Below are 20,558 nucleotides of genomic sequence, written 5' to 3' on the forward strand. Positions count from 1 at the left end.
TCTATTAACCACCTATGAGGAGGTGACCTGCCATCTAGATAAAAACATTCAGATATCTGCCAATGTATTTTGAAGGGGTTTTTGTAATGAATGACAGTAAATGATAAACACTAAATGTATAGAGCAGCTGTGGTACAAATTTTACCAACAACAATGTAATACCAAGGTCTACCTAACCAATGTAATTTCCACTGTCTTCTTAAAGTAAAACTATGGCCTCCTATAATAAAAAAAAGTGCTACATAATCTAATTATAAGTATCTGTACTTGGAGTCTTTACTTGGCGACCCTTTCAAGTCCCCTTCTCTTGATAATGCAGCACTGTTCCTGAATTCAAAGCAGAGTTGCCACTCTCATATAGGGCTATGCAGGGCTTTTTTTCTCAAACAATAGGTGCTGGAACTCAGCCACGGCCCCCAAAACCCCTCCCCCTACACACACCCTCCAAATCACATCAAATAGTGGGTGTGGTCATATTTCACAAACAGTAGAAGGGTCCTAAAGGGGCATTAAATATCAGGATTGCATTACATACAGAGTGGAAAGTTCATGGGGGTTACACACGGAGTGCAGAGCTGTCACTTGTAAACAAAGAAACCTGACTTCTGTGTTTACAAGTGATTGTGGTGAGCAGTCACCAAAAGGTCTGAGCCAGAGGTGGTGGAACTGAGTTCCACCAAGTTCCCCCTGAAAAAAAGCCCTGGGGCTATGCCTGCTTGCTCTACAGTGGGATGAAAAATGTTACAGGTGGTGTAACTATCAGCACCAGGCCACAACTAGTCAAATGGGCTGCCGTAAGTAAATACACACTAAAGCATGACGTAAGATGCAGAACTTTCCACTTTGACTTAATCACTAATATAAAAGCTGAACTCCCTAAAGAATGAAGAGTCTTCCATTGCAGTGGGGCTACCCACACTGCAAGGGATAACTGCTTGTTTACTGTCTGGTAAGAACACTTTCACTTATCAGATCCTCCACTCTCCAGCAAATGGTGCTCCCCTAAACTCAAGAATTGGGCTGTCCCTTGGCATCTTCACATCCAATGTAGGGCTATGGTTCCTCAGGGGAGAAGAGGCTGCAGGGAACAGTCTAGCAGCATAAAGAAGTTTGTGGGATCAAACTGTGCTACTTGGTCCCCTAGACATATACAAGCAGGTAGACTTTTCAGTTTTTCTGAAGTTCAGCTCTAATGAGGTTTTCCAGTTGCGGGCATAAGTGAAAACACCTGTAAATGTGCCCCAAGCTCAGCAGTGCCGGGCAGCAGCTCCGAGGCTATTGATCATCAGGCCTACTCTGCTGGCCTAAGTGCCACATGAGTGGAATAGAAAACTCATGCTGCATCCTTATTGCAGTGTTTACCTTAATTTTATTTTGATTGTAACTTTTACATTTTTCCATGCTTGCTGTTTCATATTTTGTAAAATATTCTGATTTGTGGATTAGCAACTTGATGGAGCTCTCAATGGCTATGCGCTATCACTGGGCCTACTGTTTAACATAAGATTTATAAGAAGAGAATTGTTTTGACAGGTCATCTGACTCCAACTTGTATTGTGAGAAGCAGCAGTAATGAACAACTAATTTGTTGTTTACATGTTGCTTTGCAATTCTACAAACATGGTTGCCCCCACAGACACAAAGTTTCTAACCACTTGACCACCGTAAGGTTTTACCCCTTCATGATCAGATCATTTTTTGCTATTCAGATTTGTGCTACTTTAACCACTTCAATACCGGGCACTTATACACCTTCCTGCCCAGACCAATTTTCAGCTTTCAGCACTGTCGCAGTTTGAATGAGAATTGCGCGGTCATCCATCACTGTACCCAAACAAAATTTTTATCATTTTGTTCCCACAAATAGAGCTTTATTTTGGTGGTATTTGATCACCTCTGCGGTTTTTATTTTTTGCTAAACAAATAAAAAAAGTGAAAATTTTGAAAAAAATAAAAGTTTTGCTTTTGTTTCTGTTATAAAATTTTGTAAATAAGTAAGTTTTCTCTTTCACTGATGGGCACTGATAAGGCGGCACCAATGGGCGGGCACTGACGATGGCCACTGATGGGTGGCACTGATGGGCATTGATAGGCAGCACTCATGGGTGGCACCGATAGGCAACACTGATGGGCACTGAAAAGGTGCAAAGATGGGTTCTTATGGGTGGCGCTGATAGGCGGCACTGATGGGCACTGATACGTGGAACTGATAGGCATCCCTGGTGGCACTGGCAGTGGTAGGCATTGTGAGTGGGCACTGACTGGCAGCTGCCTGGGCACAAATTAATATTTCCCTGGGGGTCTAGGGGGGGGCATACCTGGTGGTCCAGTGTGGATGGCCATCCTGGTGGTCCTGGGCGGCATGATGGTGGTCCTGGGTGGGATCCGAGGGGGGCTGTGCTGATTGACCCCCCCGTCAGGAGAGCAGCCGATCGGCTCTCCTCTACTCGCGTCTGTGAGCCATGAGTGAGGAAAAGCCGATCACCGGCTCTTCCTATTTACATTGTGATCAGCTGTGATTGGACATAGCTGATCACGTAGTAAAGAGCCTTTGTCAGAGACTTTTTACCTAGATCGGAGTTGCGGGTTGTCAGACTGACACACCGCAACAACGATCGCCGAGATGCGCGCCCCTGGGGCGCGCAGTGGCTTAATATTCTGAGGACCTCATATGACGCCCCGTGAAGGGGATTGAAACCACTTTGCAGCCGTCACTCTGCTATATGGCGGGCGGCAAGTGGTTAACTGGCAATTGTGCGGTCATGCAACACTGTACGCAAATGAAATTTTATTTATATAATTTTTTTTCACATAAATAGAACTTTCTTTTGGTGTTATTTGATCACCACTGGGGTTTTTATTTTTTAATATATAAACAAAAAAGTCCAAGAAATTCTGCAAAGAAAAATTTAGATTTAGGCCCAAAATGAATTCTGCTACATGTCTTTTGAAAAAAAAAAAAAAAAATCCCAATAAGTGTGTATAGTATGTGTTAAAGGTATAGTGTCTACAAACTATATATATATATATATATATATATATATAGGAATTTTCGCAGCTATAGATGCTATATTGTAATGGCAGTGATCAGTGACTTATATTTGACTATGATAGTGTGGCGGGCAATTTGGCGCTGAGGGACACTGACTTCATTAGTGACAATGATATAGTGATAATACTGTACACGGTACTAATGACTGGCTGAGAAGGAGTTAACATCATGGGGCAATCAAGGGGTTAACTGTGTGCCTAACAAGTGTAATGTGTGTTGCGTTTATTTCCTAATCTGGCTGTGTTTTTTCTCCCTGCCTATCGGGGAGAAGAAATACCCGGATTGCTGTTCTCTGTACACAGAGTTCTGTGTGTTTATAAACACAGAACGCTATGTGTGATTGGACACAGCCAAAATTTCAGCAGAAATCATTGGTTGAGATCTGTTGCCAAACTCATGCTGTGTCCAATCACAGCACGGGTCAACAGGGGGCAAGCATGCACCCGGAAGCAAGCCTCTAATGTACATGTATATTTGCTGTGGGGTCAGCAGGTGGGTACAACAATATAAGAAAATGATTTACACTAATATGAGCTATTCTATACATACTGTACATAAGACCTTGCATCGGAGAAAAACATGGGTCAATTTATTACTGATCACCTGAAAATGCTGGTCGCTTAGTTGTAATGCTGACCAATTAACTTCAGTATATTGAATCACTGGCCAAGATCAGGTATTCAGGTCATTCGTTTTTAATTCATTACCCGAATAGTTGTTCCAAGTCAGTGACTTAAAAGAATTGAAGCAGATGATCAGTGTCACTGCCAAACAGTATTTTCAGAAAGAGAACAATACTGGCAGCTCTCATTCTTTGTTTATGAAAGGTCTCCTTTAAGTCCTGTATGTGACTACTCCTCATGTCAAAGCTAAACAGGGATGAACCAGGAAAAAACAAAATAGCTCAGTTCTCTTGCACTCCTCTTTTAGCTCTATGGAGCCTGTGCTGCCATAGTTTGGTCGCTGACCTGGAACAAAATTACAGAGATAAGCAGAATTTACTTTTTTTTTACATCAGGAAATGCTTGTTTTGTCCGTGACTCAGAGTTGCCAACTGTTAGTATTTTTACTGGCAGCCAGTAAAAAAACAGCACTTTTCTCCTGCCAGTAACAGGGAAAGATTGCCAGTAAAAAATATGGCTGTGACACTCAGCACTGCGCATCTGCAGTTCCAGTCCGGAGCCGGCCAAGACCATTCAAGTGCCTGCTATAGTGGGTTCCGGTGGGCTTAACAGAGGCAGTGCCTGAGCGTGTTGTGTGATGTCATGGCAGAAGGGAGCCGAGCGGAGCAGCCAGAGCCTTATGTGTGGGTCTGCAAGGCAAGCCCGGAGCGGGCCTGTCAGTGCTGTTTGGACTGGAGTGAACGGAAGGGTCCACCTGCTGTGGAGAGAGACTGTCACTGTGACTTAGGAGGGGACATGTCATGTCGGTGAGGTGTCATCATCATCTGTGCTGCTGCACACTGCTGTAAGTGTCACTGTGAGGGTCAATTTCATGTGTGTGCCTGCCCGTTCTAATTTCTTGCCCTCATGTGTTACTTATTATAACAAAAAAAATATATATGTTTTTTGTCTTAATATCTACCTTAAATGACATCGCTGATTGCATATTGTACTTATTTGTAGTCTAAATACTGAAATTTGCACTTAAAACAGTCATTTTGTAACTTTTGGAAATGCCAGTATATTTTGGGTGTTGTGTTAGTAAATTTCAATCTGGTAGGTTGGCAACACTGGCTCAGAAGCAGCAAGTCAGACACAGCTAGGTATTTAGCATTTTCAGAAGGGGGTCAGCAATGGCAGCCTGCTGTCTTTAAAACAACTAATCATGTGCGTGGAAGTTTTCTCCCCAATTCCCTGTTCATTATCTTTGCTAATTAGAGGTTTTTTCACATCTTAGTAAGATAGCCACTTGTGTTAATTCCTTTTCAAGAAACAATCATTCAAGCATATGCGTTTCATATTTAGATTTTGGCAAAATGGATAACCATATACAGTGGGGAAAATAATCATTTGATCCCCTGCACATTTTGTAAGTTTGCCCACTTACAAAGATATGAAGGGTCTATAATGTTTTATCATAGGTGTATTTTAAATGATAGAGACCTAAAAAACAAACATCCAGAAAAAAAAAAAAGAAAAAACACATGATACAAATGTTATAAATTGAGTTGGCAAGCACAGAGGTAAGACGTTCCTTGTAGTTAGTGACCAGGTTTGCACACATCTCAGGAAGGATTTTGGTCTACTTTTCTTAACAGATCTTCTCTAAATGCTTAAGGTTTCTTGGCTGCCGCTAGCAACTCAATGTTTCAGCTCCCTCCATAAATTTTTCTATAGGATTAGGGTCTGAAGACTGGCTAGGCCACTTCATGACCTTAATGTGCTTCTTCTTGAGCCACTCTTTTGTTGCCTTGGCGGCATGTTTTGGGCCATTGTCATGCTGAAAGACCCATCCATGGACCCATCTTCAGTGTTCTGGCTGAAGAAAGAAGGTTCTCATGCAAGATTTTACAATACATGGCCCCATCCCTTGGCCCCTCAATGCAGCCTGCAGACTATACCTTTAGCAGAGAACATGTCTTAAAGCATAATGGTTCCACCTCTGTGCTGGACTGTAGGGATGGTGTTCTTAGGGTCATAGCCTGCATTTTATTTTTCCTCCTCAAGTAGGCCCGTCTGAAGTTGGCCAATGAACATCTAAATGATTCAGAGAAGGATTGGGAGAAAGTGCTGTGGTCAGATGAGACCAAAATTCATTTCTTTGTAAGTGGGCAAACTTACCAAATCTGCAGGGGATCAAGTAATCATTTTCCCCACTGTATAAATATATCCCTTAATATTGGAAATTCTGAACAAAAATAAAAACACTCAGTAGCACTAAACTCACCTCCACTGCAGTGATGCAACGTCCATGAGCTCCTTCACTGGAGCTGACATCTTCTACTCGGCTTCATTTGGGATCTTTGACCATCTTGATTGGCCGGCCCTGGATGATATAACTCACATGCATACGCATGGCGGTTCATGCATCTCAACACTCAGCAGAAAGACTGAATATTGCAAACAGGATGGCAAGAAGGGCGCTTTTTTTTTTTTTTTTTTTAAATAGCTATAGACTTCCAGAATGGTAGCCAATACCAGTGGATGGCTCTGTCGTCACGTGTGAAGGTGTGAAACGCTCAGCCGAAAAGTGATTGTGCCTCATCGGATGAAAACACTGGAATTTCGCAGCAGACTACAATAACCAGCAGCTGATATTCCTCTATCTACACCGATTGGTATGAATGTGGGAATCAATGGATTTGTGTATGGCCAGCAGCTCAATAGGCACCAGAGTCTTACCCAGTGCTGTCACTTATCCACAAATTTGTGTGAAGAAAAAGGTATTCAAATAAATTTCCAAGTCAAAATCAGTGATATACATAGGGGAGGGGGTACAAGGGACTATAAAGAGATAACAAGGAGTGAGACTTCCACTGAGCTTTCATCATCTGATTTGTGCCCTGATGGTAGCAAACTGTAGATTTTTATTTGTGATCGATTTAGAATAGAACAGGCCAGGATTTGTGGTATGAAATTTTATTCATCAAGGAAAAGTACACAGTAATTGGCACAGGAAAAATCTAATACTGATTTAATGAAGTGGGAATTTTCCTCAGGCTTACATCCCTGATATGTATTACAAAACCGAATTCCCATGTGCCCTCTCTCAGGAGATGTATGTCCTCCGAGGTAAACGAAACACTGAGTACATACGGCGTCACAAATAATTATCTATTAACTGTATTTATATAATTGGACTCATTTCCAATTGTGCAAATCCACGTCTGCCCGATGGCACTCGGCCATATCGCAAAGTATTCAACCTTCAGTAGACAGCAGTACAACATTTCCCTTGTAATCTAAGCAAACACTTGCACTGCTGGAACAGTACATAAACAGATCTGCATGCCTAGGGAGATTCAGTTGTCACCGCCGGCTCCTTTCTGCACAGCTGTCTTTATTTCAAACACTCTTATCCTCATAAAATGACCCCAATACACAATCGTTTGTGTAAATCAGTAAAGGGAACCTTTGAATTGTATGTGAGCCGGTGTTTAGACTTTAGGGATGTATTAGTACAGGCTAGCTTTTGTTTCCAGAAAACACTGAGACGCTGTTCATGCTGTGTGCGAATCACTTTCATCGCTAGCATCACAATGGGTTTTTACAATATGGCTAACACTTGGAAGTACAGAGTCCACATGGACGTCCTCCTCATCTGATTGGATAACCGGTGACTCCTCTCCGTCTTCACTGGTTTCCTGACTGGCTGAATCAGTGCATGTGGAGGACAACGAGGACAGTTTCTGTCGAAGCTCTGCTTGGCTGGGGACCTGAAGAGTGATCTCATTGCGGCAGGAATCAAAATCAGGGCCTTCAACATCAAAAGAGAGCACAAAAGAGGGTTTGTTAGAAAATGGATTTAAAAGGTGTAATTAAAGTCCGTTATAATGCTGTAAAGTATGTAATGGCTCATTCACGCTGTCAGTGAACTAAAACACTCAGTTTCTATCTTGTACCACAGCAATGTATAAATGTACAGTAAAGGTCTCCTATAGGATATTATTATTTCAGGCACTGATATAGCACAGTCAATTTACACAATGCTTTACACATATATATTTCACATTCACACCAGTCCCTTCCGTCAAGGAGCTTACAAGCTAAGGTCCCCAACTCACATTTATACATCCACATAATAGGGCGACTTTAGAAAGAAGCCAATTAACCTACCAGCATGTCTTTGGAGTGTGGGAGGAAACAAGAGTACCCAGAGGAAACCCACACAGGAATAATGAGAACATGCACACTCTAGGCAGGTAGTGCTGTGGTTGGGATTCGAACCAACGACCCTTGTGCTGTTAGGCAAAAAAGTTCTAACCACTGTGCTGCCCTATATGTACCAGTGAGATGTAAAGGAAGCTCACTGATAGCAGTAGGTTGGTGTGTACACTAAATTAAAGACCCCGGACTCCCCTAAGATGGATAGAAAATGGAAGGTGTGGAGAGCGGATCTGCCTGACCTTGACTGGGAGGACTGCTTTGACGATAGCATGAAAATAATGATTCCCTCCAGAGACAGGTTAATCCAGACTAAATTCCTACATAGTGTGTACTATACCCCACAGAGGTTACATAGAATTTACCCTCAGGAATCTCCAGATTGCCCCCATTGTTTGACGGGTACTTGCACGTCCTTTCACATGTTTTGGAGCTGTCCAGGGGTTTTTCAGTTTTGGGTGGAAGTGTCTGAGTTAATTAACTTCTGTCTGCAGTTGGCCCTGCCGCTTTCCCCCACTTTGGCATTGTTGGTATTTCAGACGATGAGCAAAGACCCAGATGTACAAAACTTTTAATCTCTTATTTGTTATATTATGCCAAGAGAGAAACTATACTTAAATGGAATTCCCATTCCCCTCCCTCCATGGTCTCGTGGGAACATTCTATTAATGCTGTTCAAGTTAGGACCCCTTTCACACTGGGGCGGTTTTCAGGCGCTTTAGCACTAGAAATAGCCTCTACAACAGTGGTTCTCAACTCCAGTCCTCAGGACCCACCAACAGGCCAGGTTTGCAAGATAGCTGAAATACATCACAGGTGATATCATTTGCTGCTCAGTGATTGCAGTATTCTAGTCTGCAACTCCCCAAGGTAATACTTAAAATCTGGCCTGTTGGTGGGTCCCGAGGACTGGAGTTGAGAACCACTGCTCTACAAAGAGCCTGAAAACAGTCTCCCATTCATTCCAGTGTGTCTTTTCTCACCGGGTCAGTGCGCTTGCGGGACGTTCCCGAAAAGTCCTGCAAGCGGCATCTTCCAGGCGGGTTGGGAGCGCAGTATTTAGCGCTCCCAAAATGCCCTGCCCACTGGAATGAATGGGCAGCACTTTCAAAGTGCCTTAAAAGCGCTGCAAAACTGGAGATAACCAGTTAACCTTTCTTTTGGGTGAAAAGCGGCGCAACATCGCTAAATCGCCGCTAAGACAAGCGGCACTTTGGCGCTAAAGGCCGGCGCTTTCAGTGTGAAAGCAGCCTTACTTATATCAGTAGGAATTGCCCAAAAAAGTTTGATAGGGTATGGCAGCCATGGACAGCGTAGTAGAGGAGTTCTTCCTCACACGCCTACCTTAACTGTGGTGCTGGGTGGCTGTAATGCCCTATCTTGGTCGATGTGAGATTTGCCCCGGGCTGAAGGCTTTGCTTTTAAATCTATGTAGGATTGGGTTACTTTTGTTCATTGCAAGAGGGCATTATACTGTTAATACGGTCACGATTTGTGCGGTTATTGGACCATTGAGTGTTTTTGAACTCTGTACCATGCCAACGTTTCAATAAAGGAACATTTTGTTCTATTAAAAAAAAATTAAAGACCTTGACTTAAGCAGGTAATACACTGACCATAAATCATCCAGGTTCAGCAGAAGCAAGTAAATATTGGTCAGTGTGTACTGCTGACTGTTCAACAGAAGCCGGTCTAACACTTGGCTTCTGTCAAACGCTCCTGCTGGAAAACCAGCATTTGCTCAGCGCTTTTTCAGCCAATGGCTGCAGCTCTGTATTCTGACATTGGGGAGTCCCCAATGTCAGAATACAATCGCTCAGCAGGAGAGATCCCTGCATAAACATCATTTGTGCTGATGCGGGGATATGTCAGTTTTTTCTTTTTCATTCAACCCACTGGTTGAACAAAAAAAAACCTGAATGTGTCTGCCTTGCTTTACTCTCTCCGCCCTCAGATTTCTAGATAAAAGGTTTATGAACAGAATGTTTTTTTTCCCCATCTGGGCCTGATGTATTGCACATTACATGTGTTTAATGACAGACACCTTCATGGCATGAAGCTTGCATTCTAAGTTACTTGCTGCAGGTGCTCAGCTGTCAGTGAAGAATGTGTAAAGTGAGGTTTTAACAAGCTTTTCTATGGCCCTGAGCTGGATTATTTGTGATAACATTATCCAGTTTATTTGCTGTAATATATTGCTAAAGCATAACTGTAGTAAAAAAAAAAACAAAAAAAAAAACAACGATGTATGGTTGCTATATAGGAGAAATTCTTCTTGAAACCTTAGAGCAGCCCCTTACATTCATGGTTAGTGGTCAGAATGCCACCCTGACAGGCAGCTAAAAAGATTTCTGGGTTTGGCTCTATGCAGGTACCAGTAATAAATAGGAGATCAAACAGTTTCAAATGAGTATGGGGGTAGAGTTCTTTAAGTCTCAGGTTTGGGCTCCTTTTTAGTGCACAATCCCTTATGCGTTCTGTACTTGATTGGTACCCCTACTATGAATCGATGTCATACATGACAGGATGCTGCCCCATGGCATCCTCTACCAATCATTTCCATAGTATGTGCGCATACATGGCTTTGGTTTCTATGTATGCATGCTACAGGATCTATGTCATGGCAGCATCACATGCTGTGGCTTACGAATGCCATTATGATGGGGACAGATCAGTTATAAGGAGGGATGAAAGGGAAGCTAGGTAGTTCCTGCCATCAATTTAATTTACATGGGTGCCAGATCTGTGCTGTTTTAGATGTGGGTGGAGTGATCCATCTATTTATTAATCTATTAATCTGATCTGGAAACCTAACTGCCATAATTTTTTTTGCTCTGATGTCCGGCTGTTATCAGGTAAGTGAATCATTTATGCAATTGGAATAAGATACTACAGATCTTAAAGAGACAGGATTCTGGGATTTGTGTGAAAACTGAACTTCAGCAGGTACTGATATTTCTTATTATATAATGGACATGAGCCCCCCCGTATGAGAGCATACTATGAAAAGCCCCACTTTCTCTGACCTGTGTAAATTTGACAAATAAATAAAAAAAAAAAAATATATATATATATATGTATATATATATATATATATATATATATATATATATACACACACACACACACACACACACACACACACACACACACACACACACATATATATATATATATATACACACACACATGCATCCGGCCCCCTAATCTAAATGTGGGGCGCCGGACGCATGGATGTCAATAGGGTTTTTTTTTTTTTTTTGAAGCACATGATTAGAGCCTGAAGCTCTAATTGGCTTCAAAAAAGGGTGGGCTCGGAGCACAGGGCCCCGTGCCCACCCACTTGTGTGACAATAGCGAATTAATATTCACTATTGTCTTCCTGAGTCTCCTCCCGGCCAATCAGGAAGCAGTTCCTAAAACCAATTGGCCAAAGATTCTTAGGACTCCCGGCCAATCGGGTCTCAGTCAGGACCCACTTCTTGTTCGGCCCGGAGAAGTGATGGTACCGGAGTAAGGAGCCGCAGCCCAGACCCATGTCTGCCTGATCTGGTGCCTTCCTAAAGGTAAAGAGGCCTCCTTGTACCGCCACTGAACCTTACATGTATGCTCTTTATATTGCAGTATGTTATTTTAATTAAGACTATCACCTCATTTGTACTCCTGTGGAAGTGGAATACTTTTTCCAGAAAAATGCGTTGAGAGCTACTTTGTTCCACAGCCAGTTGGTGCTGCAATCTAGGGCTGAAATAACTAATCGATTATGAAATTAATCGATTACTATTTTCATAATAGATTCATTGGCCAGTAACATAACGGGGTTAAAAAAAACCCAAAATGAGTCCTTTATAGTACAAAAAGAGCAAATAATCGCTACTGTAGTGTAAATTTTATTTTCACAGTTCTACAGTAAAAAAAATGAACCCCTTACGGTAGTGATTATCTGCTTTTTTTGTACTATAAAGGGCTAATTTTAGTTTTTTTAACCCTATTATGTTACTAAACGTCTTAGACCTGGTTCACATCAATGTGTTTTTTTTTTTGTGCAGAAACGCACTACAGTTCATTTACATGGTTTCCTATGGGACACGTTCACATCTATGCTTTTTTCAGCCGTATTTGGAAAGGGTCAAGGACTTAAAATTACATTTTTTTTTTTTGAAGGAAGACCTAGTTCGTTTTTTTACATAAAAAAACTGGATCCGAGTCAGATATTTACCAGATTCACCCTTTAATAGCATATACAGTATATCTCTCTAATAGTTTATATAGTATGTCTCCTCTAATAGTATATACAGTATCCTCTAATAGCATATACAGTATATCTTCTTCTGTCTGTTATTCTCAGAGTGGATTAGATATTTTGCTCCCTAACCATATAGTTGGTTATTTATATTTACCACTGCATAGAGATATTGCCTTTTTTTTAAACTTTACATATTAACTAAATTATACACCACACTTTTTTTTAAGGTTATTAACCGATTAATCGAAACAATAATCGACCAACTAATCAATTATGAAAATAATCATTAGTTGCAGCCCTACTGCAATCATTCAGTTAACACAATCTACCCCATATGTACTAGTTTTTATAAGATATTAGAAAGTCATTGAAGGGAATGACAGTCTAAATACTGGAAATGTAATAAGACTCAAATTGAGGTTATGAAATAACTGTGAACACAAAAATGTAGTTTTAAACATATCACCTATTGTTGGATGCCTTCAAAGTCTGCTTGCCTATTCTTACCTTTGGTTACTATCGATCTAGGATGTGGTATACAGTACTAAACCAGACCATATTCTAGTTTATTGTGATAGTATGTGCACATATGTGATCTCAATTTACTGTTGTCATAAATCGCCCTGAATTTTAAATGCTGCTATTGCTATAGTGTTGTCATATTACACTACAGGATATAAATCACGAATGTGTTTCGAAGCTGAAGTCCGAGGAGAAGAAGAAACAACGAACACCATGCTGTGCACAAGCTGCTTGTGCCCCAGGTCTGTCTATCTCAGGGGTCTTCAAACTATGGCCCTCCAGTTCAGGAACTACAATTCCCATCATGCCTAGTCATGTCTGTGAATGTCAGAGTTTTACAATGATTCATGGGATGTGTAGTTCCGCAACAGCTGGAGGGCCGTAGTTTGAGGATCCCTGGTCTATCTCATAGCCAGCCAGCTATGGCAAAACTGAAAGTTGTACACATAGATCAGCTCTGTTTCCCTAAGTCAAAAGGAGACTCAATTTGACAGCTTTAAAACATTCTCAATCTCATAAAACTGTCCCCGATTTCTGCACATATCACTTAATAATGTTATATGATCTTCAAGTCATAATCATGAATAAAGCTAAAGTCTAATAAAGACTTGGCTGAAGCAGGTAAGCTCAGCGATGGCAAAGTGTGTGAAGGATATTTAGAAACCTCCTTCATAAACATTGAAGCCAAACTCACTTAGTTGCTGCTGATTACATCTGTACAGCAGGAGACATTTTTGCCCCTTTATATACAAAAAATTAATTAGTTTCATGTATGTTTTTGGGACATCTTGCTTTAGCCAACATCACAAAAAGACAACACAGCGGGTGCTTAATCAAAGTAGACAACTAAAAAGGTGTGGAATGGTAGGGGCAAGTAATTATACAATAGAAACATTCAAGAGCACTCAGCCCTATTAACCTAAAAAATAAACTGAAATGAAAACCTTGGCAATGAATTTCTCATGTATTCTCAAACAGTGAAAACTCTGTTTTTATTGAAATATTAGAAACAGATATTAGGGTTATGTTGCCATCTAGAAGAGCTGAGTTTGGGGTAATTTCTGTATTCTGATATTAATTGCGTCTCCCATTTTGCATCTTTGTAGTTGGTTTTAAACTGATTTTGCAGTTGTGCTGTTTAGGGCGTATACACATAATGTCACATAGAAGTGTCATGGCCTCCAGGAAAGCTTACCCATAAAATGAAAGCTGATATATATGGCACGATGTGGGTGCTGCCAGTGGGGACCATACTGTTTGTAGGTACCTTTAAAATGGTGCACACCTTCCCTTTTATTTAAAAATATGTATACTTCACTCCCAGTGCCCCACTTGTCCACCTGCTCCTTCCCCTGCCTGCAGTTTTCCACTCAAACTGTATTTCTTCTCTCCTATCTCTGCACCGTCACCTTTCTACTGACTTTTGCCTCCCTGTCCAGGATCCCCCACATACTACACTTCTCCATCTCCGGTATCCTGCCAGGGAGCAAACAGCTTGCCAGTTGCAAGGTAGTCTTTTACTGACCTCATTGCTGAGAACAGTGCCAATCATTATACCTTCTAATGCTGATTTTATGTGCATACATTTTTCAGTTCATGACTTTTTTTGTTTCAACAGGAAGAATACAAAGGGTGGAATAGTGGAAATGTTAACAAGGAATCAATACTTGTAATACACATTTAAATATGTTTCAGTTGGACAGACTGCGTTGAGTAACAGTGAAATAGTACAAAAAAACCTCATTAAAATAAAACAATAAGCCAGAAATATCATGAATCCATTTAAAGATACAAGAAACAGGGATATCAGCTGTCAGGATTTGGATCACCTGCTGGTCGCACTGTGGTTCCCAGAGCTGAAGGGTGTAGTTATGGTATCTACCAGTGGGTGTTTCTCAATAGCCAGTAGATCCCAGTAGTCAAGCCTTCACCTGATGCTGGCTGCTGGGAATGTATATAACCCCTCCTCTAGCTTCCATCAGAGCATCAGTGTTTTTTGCCTGTGTTCCTTGTTATTGATGTTCTGCTCCTGGCCTGTTCCAGCACCTGTATCCTGTAACCTTCTACCTCATCTGCTGCCCTTATTCCTGATCTACCTCCCTGGTTGTTCCTTGCATTTCCTGTTTTAGCCTGTTTATCTTCCCTTTATTATATATACTGTAATACAGTTAGGTTGCTAAGTAGGTATTTGTTCACATGTATTTTCACCTTAGCTGTGTATTGTGTTGGCTGGGTTTTTGCTTCATTATTAATAAATCTTACTTTTTTCATACACAGTCTGGTTTTAGTTTCCTTAACTACTTGCTGCCCTTAGGATGTACCTATACATCCTAGGTTTTCAGTGGTTATACCAGATGCATATACAGAAAAAAGAGAAGGAGAGGACACCTTAATTCATCCAGGAATAGGTTCAGGGGAAGACGAATAGGGGGAAGGGGATTTACCACCCACTGAAACAATTAATCAAATTAATTATACCCCTAAAGTCACCCAAATCATTTGTCAATTAACTCAATGGTGTGTAGCTAACAAGCTATCAGATAGTTGTTCAATGGACCATAAGAATATATATAAGGAAAAAAGAAAAGGGGGCAAGAGGAGGCCTCCTAAAAAAGATGGTCCGCTCAAGAACAAACTGTTATGAACCTAAGAAAAACTTTATTGTGTCAAATTACTAAATAGAAACATAATCCACTAACCATGTATATTTAAAAAATAGGGCAAGGAAAGTCCTATTGTGTGCTGGTGGCCACCACAGACATTACACATACATCAAAATTTCATGCACTCCCACTCATCAAATTAATGTCACTAAAGACCCGGGTCTGTACAATTTTCATGGGATTCCAGAGCAAGGAGATGGCTTCATGAATAATAGACATTCGGTCCTTCTAGGATAAGGTGCAAGTGCTGGTGAAAAACAAGGGTCCCATACAGATGTGAGCCAATGGCTGGTTAGGCATATATGTGTGTTGACACACATATATGCCTAACCAGCCATTGGCTCACATCTGTATGGGACCCTTGTTTTTCACCAGCACTTGCACCTTATCCTAGAAGGACCGAATGTCTATTATTCATGAAGCCATCTCCTTGCTCTGGAATCCCATGAAAATTGTACAGACCCGGGTCTTTAGTGACATTAATTTGATGAGTGGGAGTGCATGAAATTTTGATGTATGTGTAATGTCTGTGGTGGCCACCAGCACACAATAGGACTTTCCTTGCCCTATTTTTTAAATATACATGGTTAGTGGATTATGTTTCTATTTAGTAATTTGACACAATAAAGTTTTTCTTAGGTTCATAACAGTTTGTTCTTGAGCGGACCATCTTTTTTAGGAGGCCTCCTCTTGCCCCCTTTTCTTTTATACCAGATGCAGCTGCAGTGATAATATCTTTTTTTATTATTTTTACAGCCGGTGATCTGTAAAAGTGATCTGAGCAGCTATACAGCTGCTGGATCAATTTTACATGTGGCAGAAGGTGGTCTTCCCCCCTTCCTAGGCTCTACTGTTTCACCTAAGAACCCAAGACAGAAGCCGATGGTTCTGCTGGCTAACCTTAGAGATGAGGGAGGAGCTTACGCTCCTCGAACGTCTCCGATCTATGAAACCAAAAGCTACAAGGATTTTGTCATATCCAATTTCGTTTTTTTTTTTTTTTTTTATCTGATCAGATGCTTTTGAGGGCAGAGGAGAGATCTGGGGTATAATAGACCCCAGATGTCTCAGTAAAGAGAACCTGTCACTGCCCATGCTATCACAAAGGACGTTGTTCATCCCTTGTGATAGCAATAAAGTTGATAGGGAAAAAAAGTTTTAAATAAAAGTCCTCACAAAGGGGAATGCAGACATAGGGCATGCTCGCAGATGTGACCAGTGATTGCACCACACGTGAGGTATCGCCACAAACATCATAGCAAGAGCAATTATTCTAGCAGCAGAACTCCTGTGCAACTCTAAACCAGTAAACTGTAAAGGCTTTCAAAGCGTCACCTATGGAGATTATGAAGTACTATGAAGCACTGTAGTTTGTTGCTTTTCCACAGGCATACACAATTTTAAAGCGTGACAGGTTAGGTATCTATTTATGCAAAGAAAAGAAAACAAGCCAAGCAGGTTTGTGAAGGGGCTTCAATATGGAACTCACAGCGGCATAGATACAAAAAATTTATTAATAGAAAAGAGACATAATTCCAATAATATATGGCTATTAGCTAAAAAGACAGTAAAACCTTCACCAATATGAAAAAATCATAACGTCTTCACAATAAAAGTGAAAAACATAGCAGCCCGTGCTCACTTGCACACACAGACACTCAGCACAGATTCTCAGTAGTGGCCCCGCTTTGTGCGGTGATGAGTGGAGCGGATGTACGCTACATGTGTGTGGCTCCGAGACCGGGCTGCTAAACACTGATGTTTATGCATTTCGCTCAGCTGTGGGAGCTGCCTCTTCACAGCCCACTGTATTATCTCACTGATTTTCAGATTCAACATTTATGTTTTTTCTACTGTGACACCATTACTTCCTTTATACTCAGGAGATTCCTGCTTTTTCGGTAAATCCATACCTGTTGTCACTAGAGACCGATTTTAGACTTTCAACATTGAGTCCCCCCCCCCGCATCTGTGCTGAGTATCTGTGTGTGTGTGTGCAAGTGAGCCCAAGCTGTTATGCTTTTATTGTGACAATGTTTTACTGTCTTTGTAGCTAATATATTATTGTAATTGTGTCTCTTTTCTATTAATAAACTTTGTATCTAAGCCGCTGCAAGTTCCATATTTGAAGCCTCCTTCACAAACCTGCTTGCCTTGTTTTCTTTTCTTTGCACACTTAATTTGGCTTTGGGAACCTACTAAGTTGAGTCGGTAAAATACATACTATCTAAATTTTCAGTGTTGATATTTTCCCTATTTTATCATGTAATTTTGAGTAGGTATCTATTTACTCAGTGTAACATTATCTTTAATATTTGGATACTAGATTGTGTTTTAGTGAATTAAAATTTATTAAAGTGTATTTTTAAAATAAAAGTAAAAAACGGTTTTAAAAACTGCTGCACAAATATCGCATTAAAATAAAAAGTTGCAAATAAACATTTTTTTCTCAGGCCTTTGCTTTCAGAAAATATATAATGTTTGGTGGTTCTAAGTAATTAGAAAAATGAGGGGAATAACTGCGCTACGGTGACGTGTTCTCGTCTCATTCTCGATCCTCTGTAATGGGGGATCATGAGTTTCTGGTAAGCAGCCAGTCTGATTTCACGGTGATGGAGCAAGCACGCTTTTTTCTTCTCACGGCAAGAATTTATGTTTTTTGGAACTTTTTTAAGATACTTTTATATCACTTGGGTGATTTTTTATACATGGACTTTTTATTATCACTTTGCACATTTTATTTTTGGATTGATTATTCATTTGACATGTGTTTTCTATATTATGTATACACTAAAGGGGAACTCTTCACTTAGTTCTAAATATTTGGTTTGGTGATGATGTGTATGATCACCAATCTGTTTTAGCGCGGTTCTAAGTAATTATCTATAATTGAAAAAAATGCAGATTTTTACATGTTTGTGAGAAGTGTCAGCATTGGCTTGGACAGCTAGTGGTTAAAGGGGTTGTCGGCTCTTGATTGGATAGATTAACAGCAGCGCAGCTATTGGCTCCTGCTGCTGTTAATCAAATCCAATGACGCTGCGCCGGGGGTGGAGCCAAGTCCGGCATTCAGCATCTATTGGCGCAAATGCTGGACTCGGGAGCGCGCCTGCAAGGTAACCCCCCCCCGGGAGAACGCTTCTCTTAGGGGGTTATACGATGCGGGGAGGAGCTACCAGCTCCGCCGGGGGACCCCAGAAAAGGATGATCAGGGCTCTGTGCAAAACTAACTGCACTGTGGAGGCAAGTATGACATGTTTGTTATTTTAAAAAAAAGAAACACAAAGCTTAACAATCACTTTAAATACAACTACACCAAACTGGTCACTGGTCACCCCTGCTGGTGATGATATCCATGATATCCCAGCATTGGCAACCTGTGAAGAATACATTTTCCAGCCCAGATTGTCCCCAAAAGAGGTAGAAAAAAAAAGTTCAGGAGAGAACGGAGGCTGCCTAAAAAAAATCAATGCATGTCTCTACCATAAAGTCAATCTCAGAAGAAGAACAAGAACAAAAGATTCCCAATTTTATATAAGCAGGAAGTCTCTACAAAAGGAGAGAGGAAGATAGGACTCGATCTATAGCTTCTAAATATCATGCATACATTTTTTTTGGAATGTAAAAAATGAATCTCTGCTATGTTATGGGGAACATCTAGAAATGTATTTGTGCCTAAAAAGTACCCTGAAAAAATCTACCTGTAATTCCTTCAGAAAAACAGCAGTGCATTTCCTGGTAAGAGTCAATGCTGTAGGTACACTCTGCTCTTTGCCTGCTAGTTTCAGTAGATGTGGGGTGATCTTGGTGATGCCATTACTGTACTTCTCTTTGCTGGAGGCTCTGAAATGAGGAAGAAAAGCCTGCCTGTACCAAAATGGATGCCTTAACACAGACACCTTGTAGAACAAGGCCAGTTTTTCTGTTTTGGATAAAAGATCAAATGTATGGAGACCACAGGCAAACCTGGTGACTAGTCTTTTGCCCTCTGCTTGCCTTTGTCTTTTTTTTTTTTTTTTAGTAAAGCTTCCAGAGTTCAGTTCCTCTATAGCGTAATGTTAAACAGAACAGTGTGGGCACATTTTTTTTTACATCTCTGTATTCTAATTTGAACATTATAGTCTGGGTTACTGGGTAGCATCATTAATGTGCATGTCTCCTTGAACACTATATTTTTGAGTGCTGTTCTACCTAGTAACTGCACTGAGCCTAAGTGAGTGAAGCTGGTTCAGGCCTTCAGTGAGTGCTGCTTAGATACTTGGCAGCAAGCAACATTCAGGGAATTAGGGGTTAGGGCTAACAGTGCACACAAGCGCAAGGTCACGGATTGCAGCAAGGTCATGAAAAATAAAAGAAAAGCAACAGGACCATATGTATTTCCTTGCATGCTGATGTCACCCAGGAAGTGCTTACCTCCCTGCGGCGTCTCAGTTCCTAAAGAGTAATGTGCCAGCAACTGGCATAAGATTTTAAACAAGAATGACACAGGTAAGAAGGATAGTTGGTAGCGTTTGCCCCCAGGCCAAACATTTTCCACTCTTCCCTGATCACGCATGCATTGCACTCGGGGAGCTATTAAAAGGTCAATAATTGAAAATACACTAATAAGCTGTAGTAGTGGCTGTGTTTAAAATATTTTATTTTAATTTAGCACTAAACAAAAAAATCTCAGAATACACTACAAACATTTCAACAATATTTGATGGTTTCCAGTAAAAAAAGAAAAGGTATATATGTTATAAAGTGAAGGACTTGATAGTTTTAGCTGTAGTACTCAGTCTATCATTGTAGACATCCAGGCAACTTCTGGTGACAAGTAGTAGTTTGGCCCATTCACCACATTTCCTGCTCAAAGTGGGTCTAACCTTTGTCTTCAACATCAGGTGCCAATGCTCCACACAATGCTACTTTTGAAAGACATTTCCTACAAGCACAGCACAATTCCTGCCTTAAAAAATTATACCAAATACATAGTAAGCAAATACAGTAAAAGAACAAAGACACTTCCCTACAAGCGCGTCCAATTTCTGCCTAACTCATATAAAACTAGGGCTGCAACTAACGATTATTTTCATAATCGATTAGTTGGCCGATTATTGTTTTGATTAATCAATTATTTGGATAATAACCTTAAAAAGTATGGTGTATAATTTAATATGTATTCAAGCACTTACTGACATGTATGGATGGTGTACTGAGCTGTATGTGTGCTGCACTGTATTTCCTGAACAAGTAAACAAATAATGCAT

General features: G+C 40.7%; 1 protein-coding gene across 1 annotated transcript in view; it reads right to left on the reverse strand.

Annotated features, from left to right (window-relative positions):
• Window positions 1-6,617: 6,617 nt before the first annotated feature.
• The window catches only part of DTNBP1 (dystrobrevin binding protein 1), a 321,745-nt gene continuing 307,804 nt past the window's right edge, over window positions 6,618-20,558 (reverse strand). The window contains exon 10 of the mRNA XM_073631098.1: window positions 6,618-7,471. Within this exon, the coding sequence (XP_073487199.1) occupies window positions 7,215-7,471 (257 nt within the window). The 3' untranslated portion in view covers window positions 6,618-7,214. The remainder of the gene's footprint in view (window positions 7,472-20,558) is intronic.

Source organism: Aquarana catesbeiana, linkage group LG05 (genome assembly GCF_042186555.1).
Source record: "Aquarana catesbeiana isolate 2022-GZ linkage group LG05, ASM4218655v1, whole genome shotgun sequence".
Classification (NCBI taxonomy): domain Eukaryota; kingdom Metazoa; phylum Chordata; class Amphibia; order Anura; family Ranidae; genus Aquarana; species Aquarana catesbeiana.